At 31.6% G+C, this 17,705-nt stretch overlaps 1 protein-coding gene across 2 annotated transcripts in view; it reads left to right on the forward strand.

The window, feature by feature from the left end:
* WDR70 (WD repeat domain 70) overlaps positions 1-17,705 on the forward strand; it is a 382,013-nt gene that overhangs the window by 15,878 nt on the left and 348,430 nt on the right. For both annotated transcript variants that reach the window (XM_051990074.1, XM_051990064.1), the window contains exons 4-5: positions 1,883-2,003; positions 14,416-14,608. In XM_051990074.1, the coding sequence (XP_051846034.1) occupies positions 1,883-2,003; positions 14,416-14,608 (314 nt within the window). The remainder of the gene's footprint in view (positions 1-1,882; positions 2,004-14,415; positions 14,609-17,705) is intronic.

A 17,705-nucleotide genomic window follows, 5' to 3' on the forward strand; every position in this document is an offset into this window, starting at 1 on the left:
TGCAGAATCTCATAGCCCTTGATTATTTACTAGCTAGTCAAGGAAATGGCTTAATGGGGGCTAAATAACATCTTAATTAAATTAAGTGCCTTAGTGCGAGCTGGATGCTATATCTTTCTAGCTGATCAAACATGAAACATTATCTATTATTTGAACTGAATTGGAAAGTTAGGTTCAGAAGGAGAACATATTAAATATCAGGGAATAGCTCAGTGGACATTTGTATTTGGTTGTAAGGTTCAGGCTGGTTTACGGAAGTTTTGAAAACCTTGTGTGACTCTGGGCAAGTTACTTAACAACCCAATTGCCTCAGCAAAAAGAAAGAAAGAAAGAAAACCTTATGCTTTATGATCCCAATATAGTTTTTGTATTAATTTTGCTTTATTCTAGTATACTGTGTTTCCCAATGATTGTGTCTGCCAACATAGGAGGAAGAAATTGATAAGGTGTATAAGAATGTAGTTCTAGGTTAACCATATTTGTAATCTCGGACTGAATGTGGTATGTGATAAGAGAAAGCCACTGATAGAAAAGAAACTCTGGCTTAGGGTTCTTGCTGCCATTGTGATAAGAAAATGACTATAATGGGAAAGATATTGGCTCTGACTGCCACTGTAACAAGAAAAGGATACTGCCTCAGTGTCTGTTTTGAGCTTCTGGACATTGGTTGCTGGAAGCCAGATCATGCCTCTTGTAAAAATCTTGTAAAGTTTGGGATATAAGCCAAAGCTCTATTGACCAGCTGTTTCCTACGGCAGGTATCTTTTTCCCTTCTATTACTGGTTTCATATGTGTATGTCTGTCTTTCCCTCCTGTTTTCTGTTAAATTCCAATTTCCTATGCTGTTTATATATTGATTTTTTTATCTAAAGGATGCTCTGGGCTCACTGCTGCATACAATTGGTATAGTCACTGCTCTGAACACAATAAAAACTTCAGTTTGCCCTCTTTGCATTGTTGATATACAATACTACCTAATTAATTGTTCCTTGGACAAGTTTATCTCATCTTTCACACAGTTTAGCGAAAAAAAAAAAAAAAGTGAAAATCCAATATTAGCAGATCTGTGGAGATACTATTTAGTGGTTTGAGAAACCACTGTCATAAACTATTGAGACACTATTGAGACACTGTAAAAGTTATATAACTAATAATACTGTTTTACTCAGTAATCATGATGCTTCTGTGTCCTAAAGAGAACATTAAATGGAAAAAAAGACCCTGTCTTTAAAATATTCACACCAATTACATTTATGAAAGACAGTATTGCATAGTGGAATGAGTGCTGGGGAGACTTGACTTGGATTTTCTCTGCATCAAAGCTTCTGTATTTTCATCAAATGGAAATGTTACTAGATATAGTACATAAGTCTAACATTCATTGTATTTCAAATGAAATACATGTTAAGTGTTCTGTTAACTTTAAAGTTCAGTGTAGATGTCACCTATTATTATTAATTGGTTGGGGGGTAACTAGATAAATTATACTTTGTATAATAAAACATGTTAGAGATAAGAACAATGAAAGGGAATGTATAAAGTCTTATATGATGGCAAAACTAGATCTGTGAAATTAGAATAACATTCATGTTATTTACAAATATGTATGAGTATCTTCAGAACTTTTGTAAGTGCACAGTGGTCTTAGAACAAATAAATATTTTTTTCATTTTGTTAAAATGTGTGGCATGGAATTTTCTTTGTAATTAAAATGTTAGTAGTTTAAATTTTAGAATTTGATTTGGAAATTTATCCAATTTGTTTATTAGTATTTGGAGCTTTTGTTAATTTTAAGAAAATTACCATATTTCCTGGTTTTTTTTTTTATACGGAAATTTTTGAAGCCTAAGTATGAATTCTTTTTTTTTTCTTTCATTTTCAGAAGCCAGAGAGAAAGAGGAAGAACTGCAAAAAGAGAGAGAATTAAGAAGGCAACATGAAGATAATGAGTCAATACCTTCAGGCTCAAGTTTAACCAAACATCCTTCTATCTCAGCTTCCAGGTGCCTTACTTTTCTGAGAAGGAATTATGCAACATTTTCAGTTATCTGATTATTTAATAAATTGTCTCAATATTATCATTATTGTTTTGGTGATCAAACTGCAAATTTAAACCTGATTATTAAAGAGAATAAAAATTTGCACATTTTTCTTTAATACATTTATAAGTCTAAGGCTACAAGAAATTATATCTGTAATTTTAAAAATAATTTGAGTTTTCCTAAAGTAGTTCCAGATATAGTAGTAATATATATAGTAATATATGTCTCATTTTTTTGGTCTATTTACTTTAGTGTATGTACATTCTTTTTTGTCTCTTTTTCAGAAAATTTACATTTATGGTAAACTTTTTGCAATAGGTAGTGGAAAATAAAAAAAGAGATTATATCATTTGTAAGGAGAATATAAAAATTGAAACACTGATCTCATTTTATCTTTTACTTTTTCTTCTAATAGATGCCATCAAGTATTAAAGTGGGGGGAAAGGGAGAAAGGGCTCTATTCTTTCTCTCACTTCTATCTTCCCTACCCTTTTTTCTCCCATCTGCTTTTTCCTGGAATTATATATTAGAAATGACATTGTGAAAAGATAGGTAATGATTAGGAAAAATATTTTAACTTTTTGTATAATTTGAACTTAATTATTTTGTATTGCCTAGAGGTTTAATGGAGAGGAAGTGAGATAGCACTCCCAAATTAGGTATATTGAATAGGCAAATTTTAATTCATTCATCTTATTAATTAGAGTTGGTATTTATTTACCATAGAATTTCCTTGTAGTCTCTCTTGACTTTACCTTTATAGATTTCTTTCCTTGTTTAACTTTTCTACTTTTCTTGATTCATAGATATAGCCTGAAGTCTAGCAAAAACTTGAAACATAGGTTCTTTACCTTTTTTGTGTCATAAACCCCTTTGGCATTTTGGAGAAACTGATGTATGAACCCCTTCTTAGAATAATGTTTGTTGACCTCATTTATAAGTAAAAGAATACTAAATTTCATTTTAAGTTTAGTAAAAATGTAAATGGTTCCTTTTGGCTATGTGGACCTCAATTTAAAAATCCCTGCATTAAAAGAAAAAATTCTTCAAAGATCCAAGATGATCTCCTGAATGGTCTTTAGTTCTTTTCTCTTCTTTTCTTCAGCCGTCGTCTTTTTCCATAAAATGTGTGCTTGACTAACACTGAAGGAATTAATGAAAAGGAAAATTTCCTCAAATTGTTGCTTTTTTGTTCTTGTGTTGGAGCAAGGGCATTCAGAAGAATTAAGCATAACTTGGCGGTAGGAGGTAGGTTAATTTGGCAATCCCTTTCTAGCATAGTGTCATTCATTTATTTGAAGTCTTGTGAATTTCCAGAATGTATACAAGGCACACTTGTTTTCATGGTGCCTAAGAAACTTATTCTCAGTGAATTTAAAATTATCTGCTGATCCTTTATTTTCTGAGTTGCTTTGCTTATGCTTACTCTTAACAATCAAGAGTTATTTTACTTTGAAAGTTAAGTGGCTGTTGAGTTATTCTGTAGAAGCACATATATGTAAAAGACGACATTCATGGTATGACTTCTTAGAGTATTGGGCTTTTACTGGACTTTGAACAATGAATACAGAAAGAAACTGGCAGGTGAAGGAAGGATGTTTTAAATAGAACCAATAGCTTGAATGAAGACATAGTGTCAGGGATGTTTGTGGTATATTTTAGGGATAGTATAACTAGTCTGGCTCTATCTAATAGGAAGAGTGATAAAATTAAGGTTGTATGCTCAAAAGTAACAATATCTTGGAAAACTTTAATAGTCATACTGAAGAGTTCAGGGTTAATTCTATGTTTAAGCAATTGCTTATAAAAACTGTAACTACCAAGCTTTTGTTCAATTTTTAATACATTTGTGAATGGTCCCATAATAATACTTTGAAATATATGTAGATCCTATTGGTTAATATTTATGAAATTTAACCTGTGAAGTCGTTTGTAGCATTTTAGAATGATTTTGTAATGATAATTAAAATGAAAACAGTTTTGAGTTTCAAGAAGTATATTTTTATAGTTCCTAAGTTTTTTGAATGTCAAGTAATATTGATGGAGAGCTCATTGTTCTGAATAATGGTAAATACTATAACTACTCTTCTGACATAGTATTTTCTTCATGTTAATGAATGACATTGCCTTAGTCGGTAACAGTAACAGGGATGTTGCAGTTAATGATGAAATTAGAAATGATATTGACATAACAAGCCCCTATTTCTTAGCATTACAAACTCTTGGTTCGTTTTAATTTTTTGTTAACAATTTTTAGTAAAATTAGTTTCCTTGTTAATCATTTATTTTTTATTTAATGCATTAAAAAACAATGTTTTGAGAAGAGGATTGTAAGCTTCACTAGACTACCAAAGGAGTCTAGGACACACAAAAATGATTATTTATTTAATTAGAGGGAAATCCTAATAATGTAGACAAATTGATAGTTTATAAACATTTGAACTAACCAAGAAGAGGAGTAATGTCCTGTTGTAAAAGTCTTTAAAAGTAAGATATATTATTGTCTGGAATCTTGTATTTGTATTCCTTTATTGAGTCTGGGGGATGGGTTAATTTGGTATCTTAAAATCCTGATTAGCTTTTCGCGAACTTAGAAATTGATAACAAAGATGCAAAAAAAATTTTTTTTCGAAAAGTGAAACATTCTTAAGTTCAAAATTGGACATAAACAAAAGAGAAAAACAAGGAAATATTGTTAGCTTTTAGTTTTCCCTGGGAAATGATTGCAATGCCATCTTGTGACTTATGTAAATCTATTATATGTTGGATGAGCCAATGTGGGAAACATTACTACATTAATCTTCTGGAGAATCAACGAAATTATTGTATTCTTCTTAAATTTAAAAAAGAAAAAATTCCCGTAGTGAAGACTTATGAATTTTTTTTTTTTTTAAGTCCATGGGAAGATGTATTTTTACTTAAGGAACCATGATGAGACCTTAGATTGAATTAATTTACTCAAATTAGTTAAAGAGCATTTTTTAGAGACTTATGAGGGAGAAAATGATAACTAGAATCTGTGGGCAGAGGAAAAATTATTTTGCTTTTGATAGATCATTTTCATATTTTTAGGTCAGTTATGTTAGAAAATGAGTTTTATCTTTGAATGTGGAAGCTGGTATGAGAGGAGACTAATTGCCATTGGTTGTACATCGGCATTCTCTCTCAATCTTCACCATTCTATTAGAGGCTCTCATTACTACCCATGTATACTACTATGGTGGCCACTTAACTAGTCTCTCTGTTTTTGGTGTTTCCCTTGCTTACAATCAGTTCTTTCTGCTCTTGCAATATTAATTTACTTTTTGCACAAATTAATTACATCATTATTCTTCTTCAAAATTTTTTTGCTAGATAAAATTCTCAATTCTTAACTTATCATTTAAGTACTTTTCAGTTTAATGTCTTCCTTTCTCTTCCTTTTCTAGTTTTGTAGAAGTTTGGTTTTAACCTAATTTGATCTGAAGTTCTTGGTAAACATCCAGCCCTTTTTCTACCTCTGTCTCTTTGCTTCTGCCTTATTTGCTCCTCTACACTCAGCTAGAAACTTTATTTCCTCCTCTTCTATAATGCTACATGTTACTAATACCTTCATTATATTTTCTTATGTATTGTAGAGTCCAGTCTACAGTTTCATGGCGAGATGGCTTGAGAATCTGTATTATGTATGGCATATTAGTTTAGTGAATGTTGACTTCTCTGAGCTTCAGTTTTCTCATGTATAAAATGGTGGTAAAAGTACCTGTAGTTTCTGCCTTTCATGGTTGTTACAGGGATCAAACATGGCTGAGTTCACATCTGGCCTCAGCTTATCTGTGTAAATCTGGGCAAGCAACTTTACTCTGTTTGCTTCAGTGTTTCCTAGACTGTAAAATAGAGATAATAATAGTACTTACCTTAGGATTGTTGTGAGGACAAAATGAGATATTTGTGATAAACTTAGCACAGTACCTAGCATAAAGCCTTAATAAATGCTTCTTTCCTTTCCTTCCCCTCCCCCACCATTCTTTACTTTTACTTTACTCTGATTTCCCACTCAGAAATGGAATTTTTTTTGGGGGGGAGGAGGGGAAGATACTTTGAAGATATTTATATCTTTGGATGTATGGAATGTGAGTATATTTCTTTTAAAGAGGCAGTATGGTAGTGGACAGAGGGCTGGCTTTGAGCTCTACAGTAGCTGAGTCCAGTTTATCTCTTTCACACAACCTCTGTGGTCATAATTTTCCGTAGTAGAACTTGGCCACATTTTTTATTCTCCTGCATAAAGTTATTTTTGGTAAAATCTTTTTCATTGTTTTTGTGTCATGAGTATTTTTCTTATTTTGTTTTTTTTGATATAGTATATTAGATTTTGTTATGCTTATTTTAAAAATATTCAAAAAATAAAATATTCAATAAAATATTTTGATTACTGATTGAAATTGCATATTGATACTACAGGTGTCAAGGAAATAAAATATTCAAAATATTTAGTATGTTTATCTTTATAATTTTTATTTCTTTATTAATAATGAAATTTATCTTCTCTTTGTAGCTGGGTTAATTTTTTTCTTTTGGTTCTAGTAATTGGTTTTAAATTGATTGATTCACTAGAGATATATTGGCAATGTGAAGTATAGATCAAAAAAATTTTTTTTCTTCTAGAGTATCCCAACTGTTTATTAAATAGTGATTCCCTTTCCCATTGTTAAATTATGAAATGATAAACAAAAATGGAGTCAGAAGGGATCTTAGGAAACTTCTAGTTCAACTTCTTAATTTAATTGATGAGAATGCTGAAGTTCAGTGAGGAAATGTCATACAATATATTGGGAGCAGTGCTGCAATTAAAACCAGATCTTTTCCTGCCTACTGTTTTGTTATTTTTTTTTTTTGCATATTATTGTTTTATAATGGTTTTCATTGTATATTGATCATTTTTATTTTTATTTCAATATTACATGTTTCTTTATAAAAATACCTTTCATTTCTATCTTTGGTTTTCATATTGTTTAAATTTGTGCCACTATTCCCCTCCTTCCCCTTCTCCCCTCCTAGTGAACTATCCCCTCTAATAGAATATATTTATTTAAAGAAAAGAAAGGATACAGAATTTAAAAATCAGTACATTCAGAAAGTTTGAAAATATATGTAGCATTCCATACCTTGTCCTCACATCTCTGCAAAAAGTGAAGTATCTTCTCCTAACTCTTTGGGATCATACAATTTCTTTGCAGTTAATTTTCAATTTTTTTTTTTTTTAGCTGTTTAATTTATGTCATAGTTATTGTGTATATTTTTTTCTGTATGTTTCTTGCTTAGTTCTGTATCACTTCATGCAAGTCTCTTATGTTTTTCCCTCTAACTTTTACTGACTGTAATCTTGGGCAAACTTCAACTTTTTGGAATTCCAGGCAGCTCTTTTAAATTACAGATGAGGTTTTTTTTTTAATTTTTTTTTATTTTGAAAAAAAATTTCTTTATAACATTATCCCTCGCACTCACTTCTGTTCCGACTTTTTCCCTCCCCTAGATGGCAAGCAGTCCTATTCATGTTAAATAGGTCACAATAGATACAATATATGTGTGCAGAACTGAACAGTTATCTTGTTGCACAGGAAGTATTGGATTCAGAAGGTAAAAATAACCTGGGAAGAAAAGCAAAAATGCAAACAGTTTAAATTCATTTCCCAGTGTTCTTTCTTTGGGTGTAGCTGCTTCTGTCCATCATTGATCAACTGAAACTGAGTTAGATCTTCTCTTTGTCGAAGATATCCACTTCTGTCAGAATACATCCTTGTACAGTATCGTTGTATATAATGTATATGATGATCTCCTGGTTCTGCTCATTTCACTTAGCATCAGTTCATGTAAGTGTCTCCAAGTCTCTTTGTATTCATTCTGCTGGTCATTTCTTACAGAACAATAATATTCCATAACGTTCATATACCACAATTTACCCAACCATTCTCCAATTGATGGGCATCCATTCATTTTCTAGTTTCTAACCACTACAAACAGGGATGCCACAAACATTTTGGCACATACAGGTTCCTTTCCTTTCTTCAGTATCTCTTTGGGGTATAAGCCCAGTAGTAGCACTGCTGGATCAAAGGGTATGCACAGTTTGATAACTTTTTGGGCATAATTCCAGATTGCTCTCCAGAATGGTTTGATTCATTCACAACTCCACCAACAATGCATCAGTGTCCCAGTTTTCTAGCATTCCCTCCAACATTCATCATTATTTCTTCCTGTCATCTTAACCAATTTGACAGGTGTGTAATGGTATCTCAGAGTTGTCTTAATTTGCATTTCTCTGATCAATAGTGATTTGGAACACTCATATGAGTGGAAATAGTTTCATAAATTACAGATGAGTTAACAATCTGTGTCAATAGAGAGATATTTCTACAGTGGTCGTTAATCTGTAGAGCTCACAAATCTGACAACTTCCCTACATTTTATAATCAGAGAATAGTCTTTTGTTACTGATATATATACTATCATTTTGACCTATTAATCAATTGCCAAACACTTTTTTACTTCTTTGGAATGACAAATATTGATGTTCTTTTGGTCTGCCTTTTTGTCTACCCATCTATATATTTGGATAGATAAAGAATATAATAGAAAGAGCACTGGACATATTTGAATCCTGAATCTGCTAACTTCTTCAGTTGTTACAATGATTATCTTAAAAACTTACTTGTTTTTTTAAAGGTTTGAAATAATTTATTTAAGAAATCATTTGGATTCTTTGTTACTGGAAGGGTAACTCTGTGAAGACTTACCTAATTTATTTTTTTGAAGCAGATGTATTTGTTTTCTACTTCCTTTTGTAGTTTATGTTTTTAGACATATTTAACTTCTCAGATTTTCTTTTAGAAGGTATCATTCCCTGATATTAGTTTTAGTTTCTTTTTGTATTTTAATATGATCACCTCTTTCACTTTTACTTATGGTGATCCTTTTTTTTTTTTTCTTCTTTTGGTGACTTAGCTATTGGTTTGTTAAGTATTGCTCTTTAAGGAAAAACGTCTTATGGTTTATTAATCCAGTTGCTGTATTTTTCATTTTTACTTATTTTTATCTTACCTCTTTTTCTACTTTCCTTAAAGACTATTAATGCTATTCCTTTTGTAATTTAGACTATATGTTAATTCTTCTTCACTCTTATTTCAGATGAAATTATTTTTATAAATCAACTCTATACATTTAGCTCTAAGAACTTCTTTGGTTGCAGCTTTTAGATTTTGATAAATGACTTTTAAAAATAGGGGCAACTTTTATAAAAAGAAAAAACTAGGGTTAAATTTTTTCTATCAAGTTCAAATTGGGAAACTGAACTAAATAGTTGTAATAAATCTATTTGAAGAAACCCACAAAAGGGATTTAACTCCTAGGATTTGAGAATAAAATCTTTACTGCTAAAAAAATATAGTTTTTCCAATGAATTTTTAAAAGTCAATTATTGTTAAATATCCAATGTCTGAAACTGTGTTTTGCAGGGCCATTTAGAAGGCACATTAGATAGAATACAAACTCTGAAGCCAGGAGGCCTTGAGTTCAGGTAGGTCTTAGACACTTAACACTTAACTAGCTGTGGGACCTTGGACAAGTCACTTAACCCTAATTGCCTTGCAAAAAAAAAAAATCCCAAGCCATAAGAAAACAAAAAAGTATAAAAAAGACTAAACTTTTGTTTGCAACAGGTCTCCTAACTGAATGTGGAGGTCAGGAAATTTTGGCTTATTATCAGTAAATGTTTGATTTGTATATCTATTTTATATATATACCCCTGTATACCCAAATTATGTAAAAATTTTTCCAGTGAAAATGGATTAGTAGTGGAAAAATTTAAGAAGCTCTGGTTTAATAGACATTTCTTTAGCTTTGTGTTTATTTGTAGTATTTTGTCTGTATTGCGTATGTCTGACTTGCAGCATAAAAATATATAGTATGCATAATTTCTGCTATTTTGAACTTTACCAGTATTTTACTTACAGCTATGTGCCCAACTTTTGTGGCAGTTTTTCTATATATGGCAAAAAGTGGTGTCCTTTGCTGATTCTGTTCAGTTTTCTCACTCTTAACTGATACTTACATTTTATTCAGTCTTTTGATTTTGTTGTTGTTAATTTTTTTTTTATCCGTAGAATCTAAGGGTGGTTGGATAGAAGGTTGGCCTCAGAGTTAGGAAAATCTCAGTTCAGATCCTGTCCTTGATGCTTTTTACTGTTGTGTGATTGTGGAAATGTCACTTAATCTCTCATTGCCCTCCTTAACTCTCAAGATTACAGATAAATTACTTTGGAGTCAGAAGGTCTGTATTCGAATTTTGCCTCTGGTCTTTACTCACTGGGCAAATCATTAAACTTTCATGTGCTTCAGACAATTCCCTAGTGTTTATCTACTAAATCTTTTGTAGTATGCCTTCATGAAGAGAGTTTGCACTGCTTATAGTTTCTTCCTTTATTTGCATGGTATTTTTTTTACTAGATTTATTATATTCTGATAATTGTTACTATTGTTAATATTTTCACCTATTTTTCCCCTTTCTTTTACGAATTCAGCTGACAAATGATTTCGTCAATCAGGCAACAAAGATTTGTTAGGTGCTTGCTTAGAATCAGTGTTCTTCTAGGTGCAGTGGAACACAGCAAAGCAAGACAAAAGTCAGACAGTCCCAGTTCTTAAGGAACTTCCATTCTATATGGGAAATAAATATGTATAAACAAATAAAGTATGTGTAGAAATATACACAAAATAAAAAGTAATTGCAAGGTAGCTTAAGAAGGGAGAGCATTAGTAATTAGGGAGGTCAACAAAAACCTTATGTAGAAGATTTTACTTAAGCTCAGTCTTGGAAGAATAGGGATTTAATAAGGTAGAGGTTAGGAAAGTGCATTTTAGTCATTTGGCCAGTTTAGATAGTGTGTTTGCTACATGCAGATTAAATGTTCTATTATATTTAACTTTTAATTTTCCTTGCAACAGCATAAAACAACTTTCTCTGTCTTTCTCGTTTTTTTTTTTCTGGTGTGTTAGGTGATGCTCTTAAATTTTTTGAGCTTACAATTGTGTGATATATTTTAGAACAGTATAGTTTGGTTTCATTTCAGTTTGTACATATATGTTGATACATAAAACGTTTCATGTAAGTAGCATATTAATGGATTTTGTTTTATAATTTTTAATTCCATAACATCTTTTAAATTGGAGAATTCTGTTAATTGACATTTAATGTGTTAAATTTGATTTCTTTTTTAGCTTTTTATTTTTTCTACTGTCATAAATATTTAAAGGGAGTGAAATACCTTATTTTTCTTAAGTTCTTACTAATAAAATTGTTTAAAGAAAGGTGGGGTAGCATTTCTTTTTGCCTTTTAAATGAGTCACTGTCATTTCTTATGGTTTTATATTTCTTTTAAAAAATAAATAAAAGATGTTTGTTTTCAGAATAGCTGGCTGCTTTCTTTGTCCTCTTTTTTTTTGTTGTCAATTTGAAATGTTTTTTAAATTTATTAATCAACATAAATATTTAATTCTTTCCTTTTTAAAAAGTTATAATTCCCACTAAGACATCTCAAAACCTATTTTGTCTATTCCTTTTACAATATCTTAATGCTTTAATTTGTAGACTTAAGATCAGACTTAAATTATCCAGTTATTTTCATTGAATACTTATTTCTCTACTAATATGACATTTTTCCTTGTTTAGTTGTGGATTTTTATAAATTTATTTTTGAGAGCTTTTTGGTTTTTGAAGTTTATTTGCCTTCAAAAAAGTTCAATATTGCATGAAATACGATTTTCTAAATCCTTCCAGAGTTTTGTTATATATACTTTCTGACCAGCTTTGTTCTCTTGCCTGTAATATTATTGAAGTATATAGGAAGAATATAATTGGTATTTTATGAAATGTGACTTTTTTATTTGTTTTGGATGCATTAAAAATTATTTTTCTCCATTATTTTGAAGTTTAATAGTTATTGATCTGAGAGGCTTACATTTTTGTATTTCTCCACTTGGGAGAGTGATGTGATACCTGTGATATTGTCTCTTCTGGAATATTTATTCCAATTGTTAATTCAACTATAGAACTTTAGGTCTTTTCCTTTCCAATGCCATCCACAATCCCAAATAATTTAAATTAATTTTTTTATTCTTTCTTTTCCCATTTTCCCTTAATATCTTGCTTTATTATGCTTATTATCTGATTTTGTATTTTTAAATTCCATTGTATATTTAAATTTCATTACTTCTGGTACAGTTGATCTTTTCTCTTTTGGTTTTGTCCTTTTTCTTCTTTTCTATAATACAATTTAGTTAGTTTTTAGTTGAGGTTTTTGCATCATCTTTTAGATGAACTCCTTTATTTCCTTGCTATTTTGATAGGATTAAAAATATATGTATATTGAAAAGATGATCTTGAATGTAGGCGGGAACACCATCCCCCCTTCTTCCCAGCTTTCCTCCACCTAGAAGTTGCATTGGAGAACATAATAAGAAAGAACTGGTTCAGTCTGTGTTCTCTAGTCCCAATTAAAGATTTAGAAAGGGATAAGAGGAAGAACTACTGTTTGTGTTGATGTCTAAGGCTCTTTATTTCATTGCTAAGACTATCATTGCCATCTTTTTCTTGGTCCCCTAATTTTTCTCTTTAGCTGTTCTCACTTTTAGTCTTTTACAACCTGGAACATAGAGTTGCAGTTTTGTGCTTGATTTGGTTCCAAGTTTCAGGGTTTTCTCTTTTTTCTATCCCTAGTTGGGGTTGGGGGAGCATACAGCAACTACAGAGAAAGCTTACATAGTTTTGAAAGCTGAGGACATTAAGCAGTAATAACAAAAATTCCACATTATCCCCAAAATGTTTAAATATATATGTGTGAACTACATATCAATTCTACGGTTGCTTTTCCTCAGGACAATCCATTCATCGTTTTTTAGGCTGTTGTGCTAGTCATTCCTATGCACAGAATGAATCCCTTCCTCACCTTGCCTCTTAGAATCCCATTTCTTTCAAAACTTAAGTTCAATGACACCTTCTAAAAGAAACTTTTCCTAATTTCCTGCCCCACTCTTACCCCCATTGCTAGTGTCCAGTACCTCTAAAATGACTTTACATTTATTTTGCATATAAATACTTATCTCTCTGAATAGATTGTGAGGTAAAGGCAGAAGCTATTTCATTTTTGGTTTTATAAACCTACCATCTAAAATTGGTGTTCAGTAAATATTTGCTGATTGATTGGTATATATCATGGATTGAGTTTCTGTTCTGTTCAGATACATGAATTATTATGCCTAAGTATCTATCAGTCATATCATTGAAATGATTCAAAGCTGATTTCATGGCTGATAAAAATAAATTAATATTCAAGGAAAAAAAGTAGTTGCAAAATTCCTTCAGGACTTGTAGCTTTTTTTTTTTTTTTGCCTTTAACTTTCATATTCAGAACTAAAAATAAAAATTGTTTTCAAATAGTAATGGAATGATCAGGGGGAAGTCCACAAAAAGCCAAAATGGCTTCTTGTTGTAAAAAGATACAATCCATTTTTCGAATATGCTTTGATTCAGCATGATCTCAGGATATGAAGCAGACATGAGAAACATTATATATTGGATTAGAAAATAGTTAACTTCCAAATGCTTAATTTTTTCCCAGAAGGGGAAATACACATGCATACACACAACAGGATATTTAAATGTATTTTATTCAACAGGGAAAAAGTAAGGAAGTGGGAAGAGGCAGAGATAATTAAAGAGAGGGGACATTATGAAAGGAATTAGTCTTTAGGAAAATAAACTTTAAAGATATACAAAAATATTTATAGCTCTTTTTGAGGTGGTGAAGAATGGGAATCTGAGGGTGAAGCATGTCTATAAATTGGAAGATAGAGAACTATATGAGATGGAATGTCATTGTGCTGAACACATCAGCCTGATAAAATCAGGATTCCTGAGAACTAATGAATACATGTTGCCTGACAGAATGCAAAATGAGACAATTTTTTTTTTCGACATGGACAGTGTGGAAGTTTGTTTTTTGTTTTTCTCAATTGGGGTGGGGGGGAATGGAAGGGTGAGAAGGCAGAGTAAAGATGATTAAAACAATAAAATGCTTTTTAAAAAACATGATGGACCTTTCAAAAATATAAAAGTAAACCAAAACCAAGAAATGAAGTTAGTTCCCTAACTCCCTTAACAAAAACTGAAGGCAGAGATGGACAGCTCTTTAAAAAACATTCTTCCTCCACTATCAACAGATGCATTGTAGGGATGAGGACTAAGTAATAAAAAGAAATTGGCAGGCTTATGTCCTATGCATTGCCTGAAGAGGAAGCAAGGAGGAATGGAAAGACAAATCTTTTTTTCTCTTTTTAGTGACACAGAAAGCAGTGGAAGTGAAGATAGTTCAGATGAAGAATTAATTGGGCCTCCTTTGCCACCCCAAACCACTCACATACAATCTGAAGATACAGATGAACTCATAGGTCCCCCACTCCCACCTGGATACCAGAATAGTGATGATGATGATGATGACGACGATGACGATGATGAAACACAAGATGAAATTGTAAGTGTTACTGTTTTGATATGTTGCATATGTATACTATATTATTTACTTTATCATTTCTGTATGTGTTAAATGCTCCAAGTGCTGTTTTAAAAAAGTGGAACAAAACCCAAAAATCTAAAAAGCCTATTTCTGATTACTACATTACAGGTTGCTTTTTGTGATATTCTTTCCTATAGTCAGGCATTTTGAAGGTAAAGCATTTTCAACTTCCCACCTAGCTTTGTACAATAAATTTGAGAACATAGTGTAAGACAAAACTAGACAAATTTGCTTTAAAACTAGGGCCCAATGCCCAATTTCAATCATCAAGTCTATAAACATTATTGATTGCTTTTGATATGCTAGGCACTATGTAAAGGCAGGGTAAATTTTTTTTTTTCCTTTCTAAAAGCACTTTGGATTTGGAGTTCAGAGAATCTGAGTTTTGCTGGTTATTTCTTTTGCAACTTGTTTTCTTGGCTCTATTTCACTCTGTATTAGTTCATTTAAATCATCCCATACTTCTCTGTATTTATTACATATACCATTTCCTATAGCACAGTAATATTTTAATATATTCATACACCACAATTTGTTTTAGCCATTCTCCACTAAATTGGCACCTGCTCTGCTTCTAATACTTAGCTCTTATGATTTTGAACTATATCAGGACTTTCTTTTTATCAATGACTTTCTTGGGATATAAGCCCAGTAATGGAGTCTCTAGTACAAAAAGTCTTGACAATTTAGTTACTTTATTTGCATCATTCTAAATTGATTTCCAAATTTCCACAGCTTTATGAATAATATTTATTAACATACTTGTCTTTCAACAATCTCTCAAATATGAACTTCCCATTTTTTGGTCATTTTTTGGGGCCAGTTTGCAGGGTATGAGAGAAAATTTTTTTAAATTCAATAATATTTTATTTTTCAAAATATATATAGTTTTCAGTATTCCTTTTTGTAAGACTTTGTGTTCCAATTTTTTCTCTTTCTCATTTATTTTCCTCTCCCCAAGATATCAAGTAATTTGATAGAGGTTAAATATGTGCAATTAGGAGATAAAATTAAAGAGTAGTTTAATTTAAATTTCTCTTATTAGTGGTTGAGAATACATCTTCTATCCAAAGCTGTGAGAGGTATATGATTGGGTTCTTTTTTTTTTTAATTTTTTATTAAAGCTTTTTATTTACAAAGTATGTTCATGGGTAATTTTTCCAATATTGACTCTTGCAAAACCTTTTGTTCCAAATTTTCTTCTCCTTTCCCCCACCCCTTCCCCTATCTGGCAAGTAGGGTTCTTTTTTCAATATATCCATTTAGAATATATTGTGGATATTGTGTATACAATATTCATCTAATACTATTTTTGTCTGGTTGCTTTCTAGTTGTCCTAAAAGTTTTTTTTAGGTGATTTATGTTTTTTATTTTATCAAAAACTGGATTATTGAATTGTTATTTCTTTTTTTAAATTTTTTTTTATTTTTTTATTTTTTTTATTTTTTAAATTTAATTTTATTTAATAATAACTTTGTATTGACAGAATCCATGCCAGGATAATTTTTACACAGCATTATCCCTTGCAATCACTTATGTTTCGTTTTTTTCCCCTCCCTCCCTTCTCCCCCCTCCCCCCCAAGATGGCAAGCAGTCCTATATATGTTAAATATGTTGCAGTATATCCTAGATACAATACACATTTGCAGAACCGAACAGTTCTCCCGCTGCACAGGGAGAATTGGATTCAGAAGGTAAAAATAACTCAGGAAGAAAATCAAAAATCAAATAGTTCACATTCATTTCCCAGTATTCCTTCTTTGGGTGTAGCTGTTTCTGTCCGTCATTTATCCAATGAAACTCAGTTAAGTCTCTTTGTCAGAGAAATCCACTTCCATCAGAATACATCCTCATACAATATCGTTGTCGAAGTGTATGATGATCTCCTGGTTCTGCTCATCTCACTTAGCATCAGTCCATGTAGGTCTCTCCAAGCCTCTCTGTATTCATCCTGCTGGTCATTCCTTACAGAGCAATAATATTCCATAACATTCATATACCACAATTTACCCAGCCATTCTCCAGTTGATGGGCATCCATTCATTTTCCAGTTTCTAGCCACTACAAACAGGGCTGCTACAAACATTTTGGCACATACAGGTCCCTTTCCCTTTTTTAGTATCTCTTTGGGGTATAAGCCCAATAGAAACACTGCTGGATCAAAGGGTATGCACAGTTTGATAACTTTTTGGGCATAATTCCAGATTGCTCTCCAGAATGGCTGGATTCGTTCACAACTCCACCAACAATGCATCAGTGTCCCCGTTTTCCCGCATCCCCTCCAACATTCATCATTATTTTTTCCTGTCATCTTAGCCAATCTGACAGGTGTGTAGTGATATCTCAGAGTTGTCTTAATTTGCATTTCTCTGATCAATAGTGATTTGGAACACTCTTTCATGTGAGTGGTAATAGTTTCAATTTCTTCATCTGAAAATTGTCTGTTCATATCCTTTGACCATTTATCAATTGGAGAATGGCTTGATTTTTTATAAATTTGAGTCAGTTCTCTATATATTTTGGAAATGAGGCCTTTATCAGAACCTTTAATTGTAAAGATGTTTTCCCAGTTTGTTGCTTCCCTACTAATCTTGTTTGCATTCGTTCTGTTTGTACAAAGGCTTTTTAATTTGATATAATCAAAATTTTCTATTTTGTGATCGGTAATGGTCTCTAGTTCATCTTTGGTCACAAATTTCTTTCTCCTCCATAAGTCTGAGAGATAAACTATCCTATGTTCCTCTAATTTATTTATAATCTCGTTCTTTATGCCTAGGTCATGGACCCATTTTGATTTTATCTTGGTATGTGGTGTTAAGTGTGGGTCCTTGCCTAATTTCTGCCATACTAATTTCCAGTTATCCCAGCAGTTTTTATCAAATAATGAAATCTTATCCCCAAATTTAGAATCTTTGGGTTTGTCAAACACTAGATTGCTATAGTTGACTATTCTGTCTTGTGAACCTAACCTTTTCCACTGATCAACTAATCTATTTCTAAGCCAATACCAAATGGTTTTGGTGACTGCTGCTTTATAATATAATTTTAGATCAGG

Source organism: Antechinus flavipes, chromosome 1 (assembly GCF_016432865.1).
Source record: "Antechinus flavipes isolate AdamAnt ecotype Samford, QLD, Australia chromosome 1, AdamAnt_v2, whole genome shotgun sequence".
Classification (NCBI taxonomy): domain Eukaryota; kingdom Metazoa; phylum Chordata; class Mammalia; order Dasyuromorphia; family Dasyuridae; genus Antechinus; species Antechinus flavipes.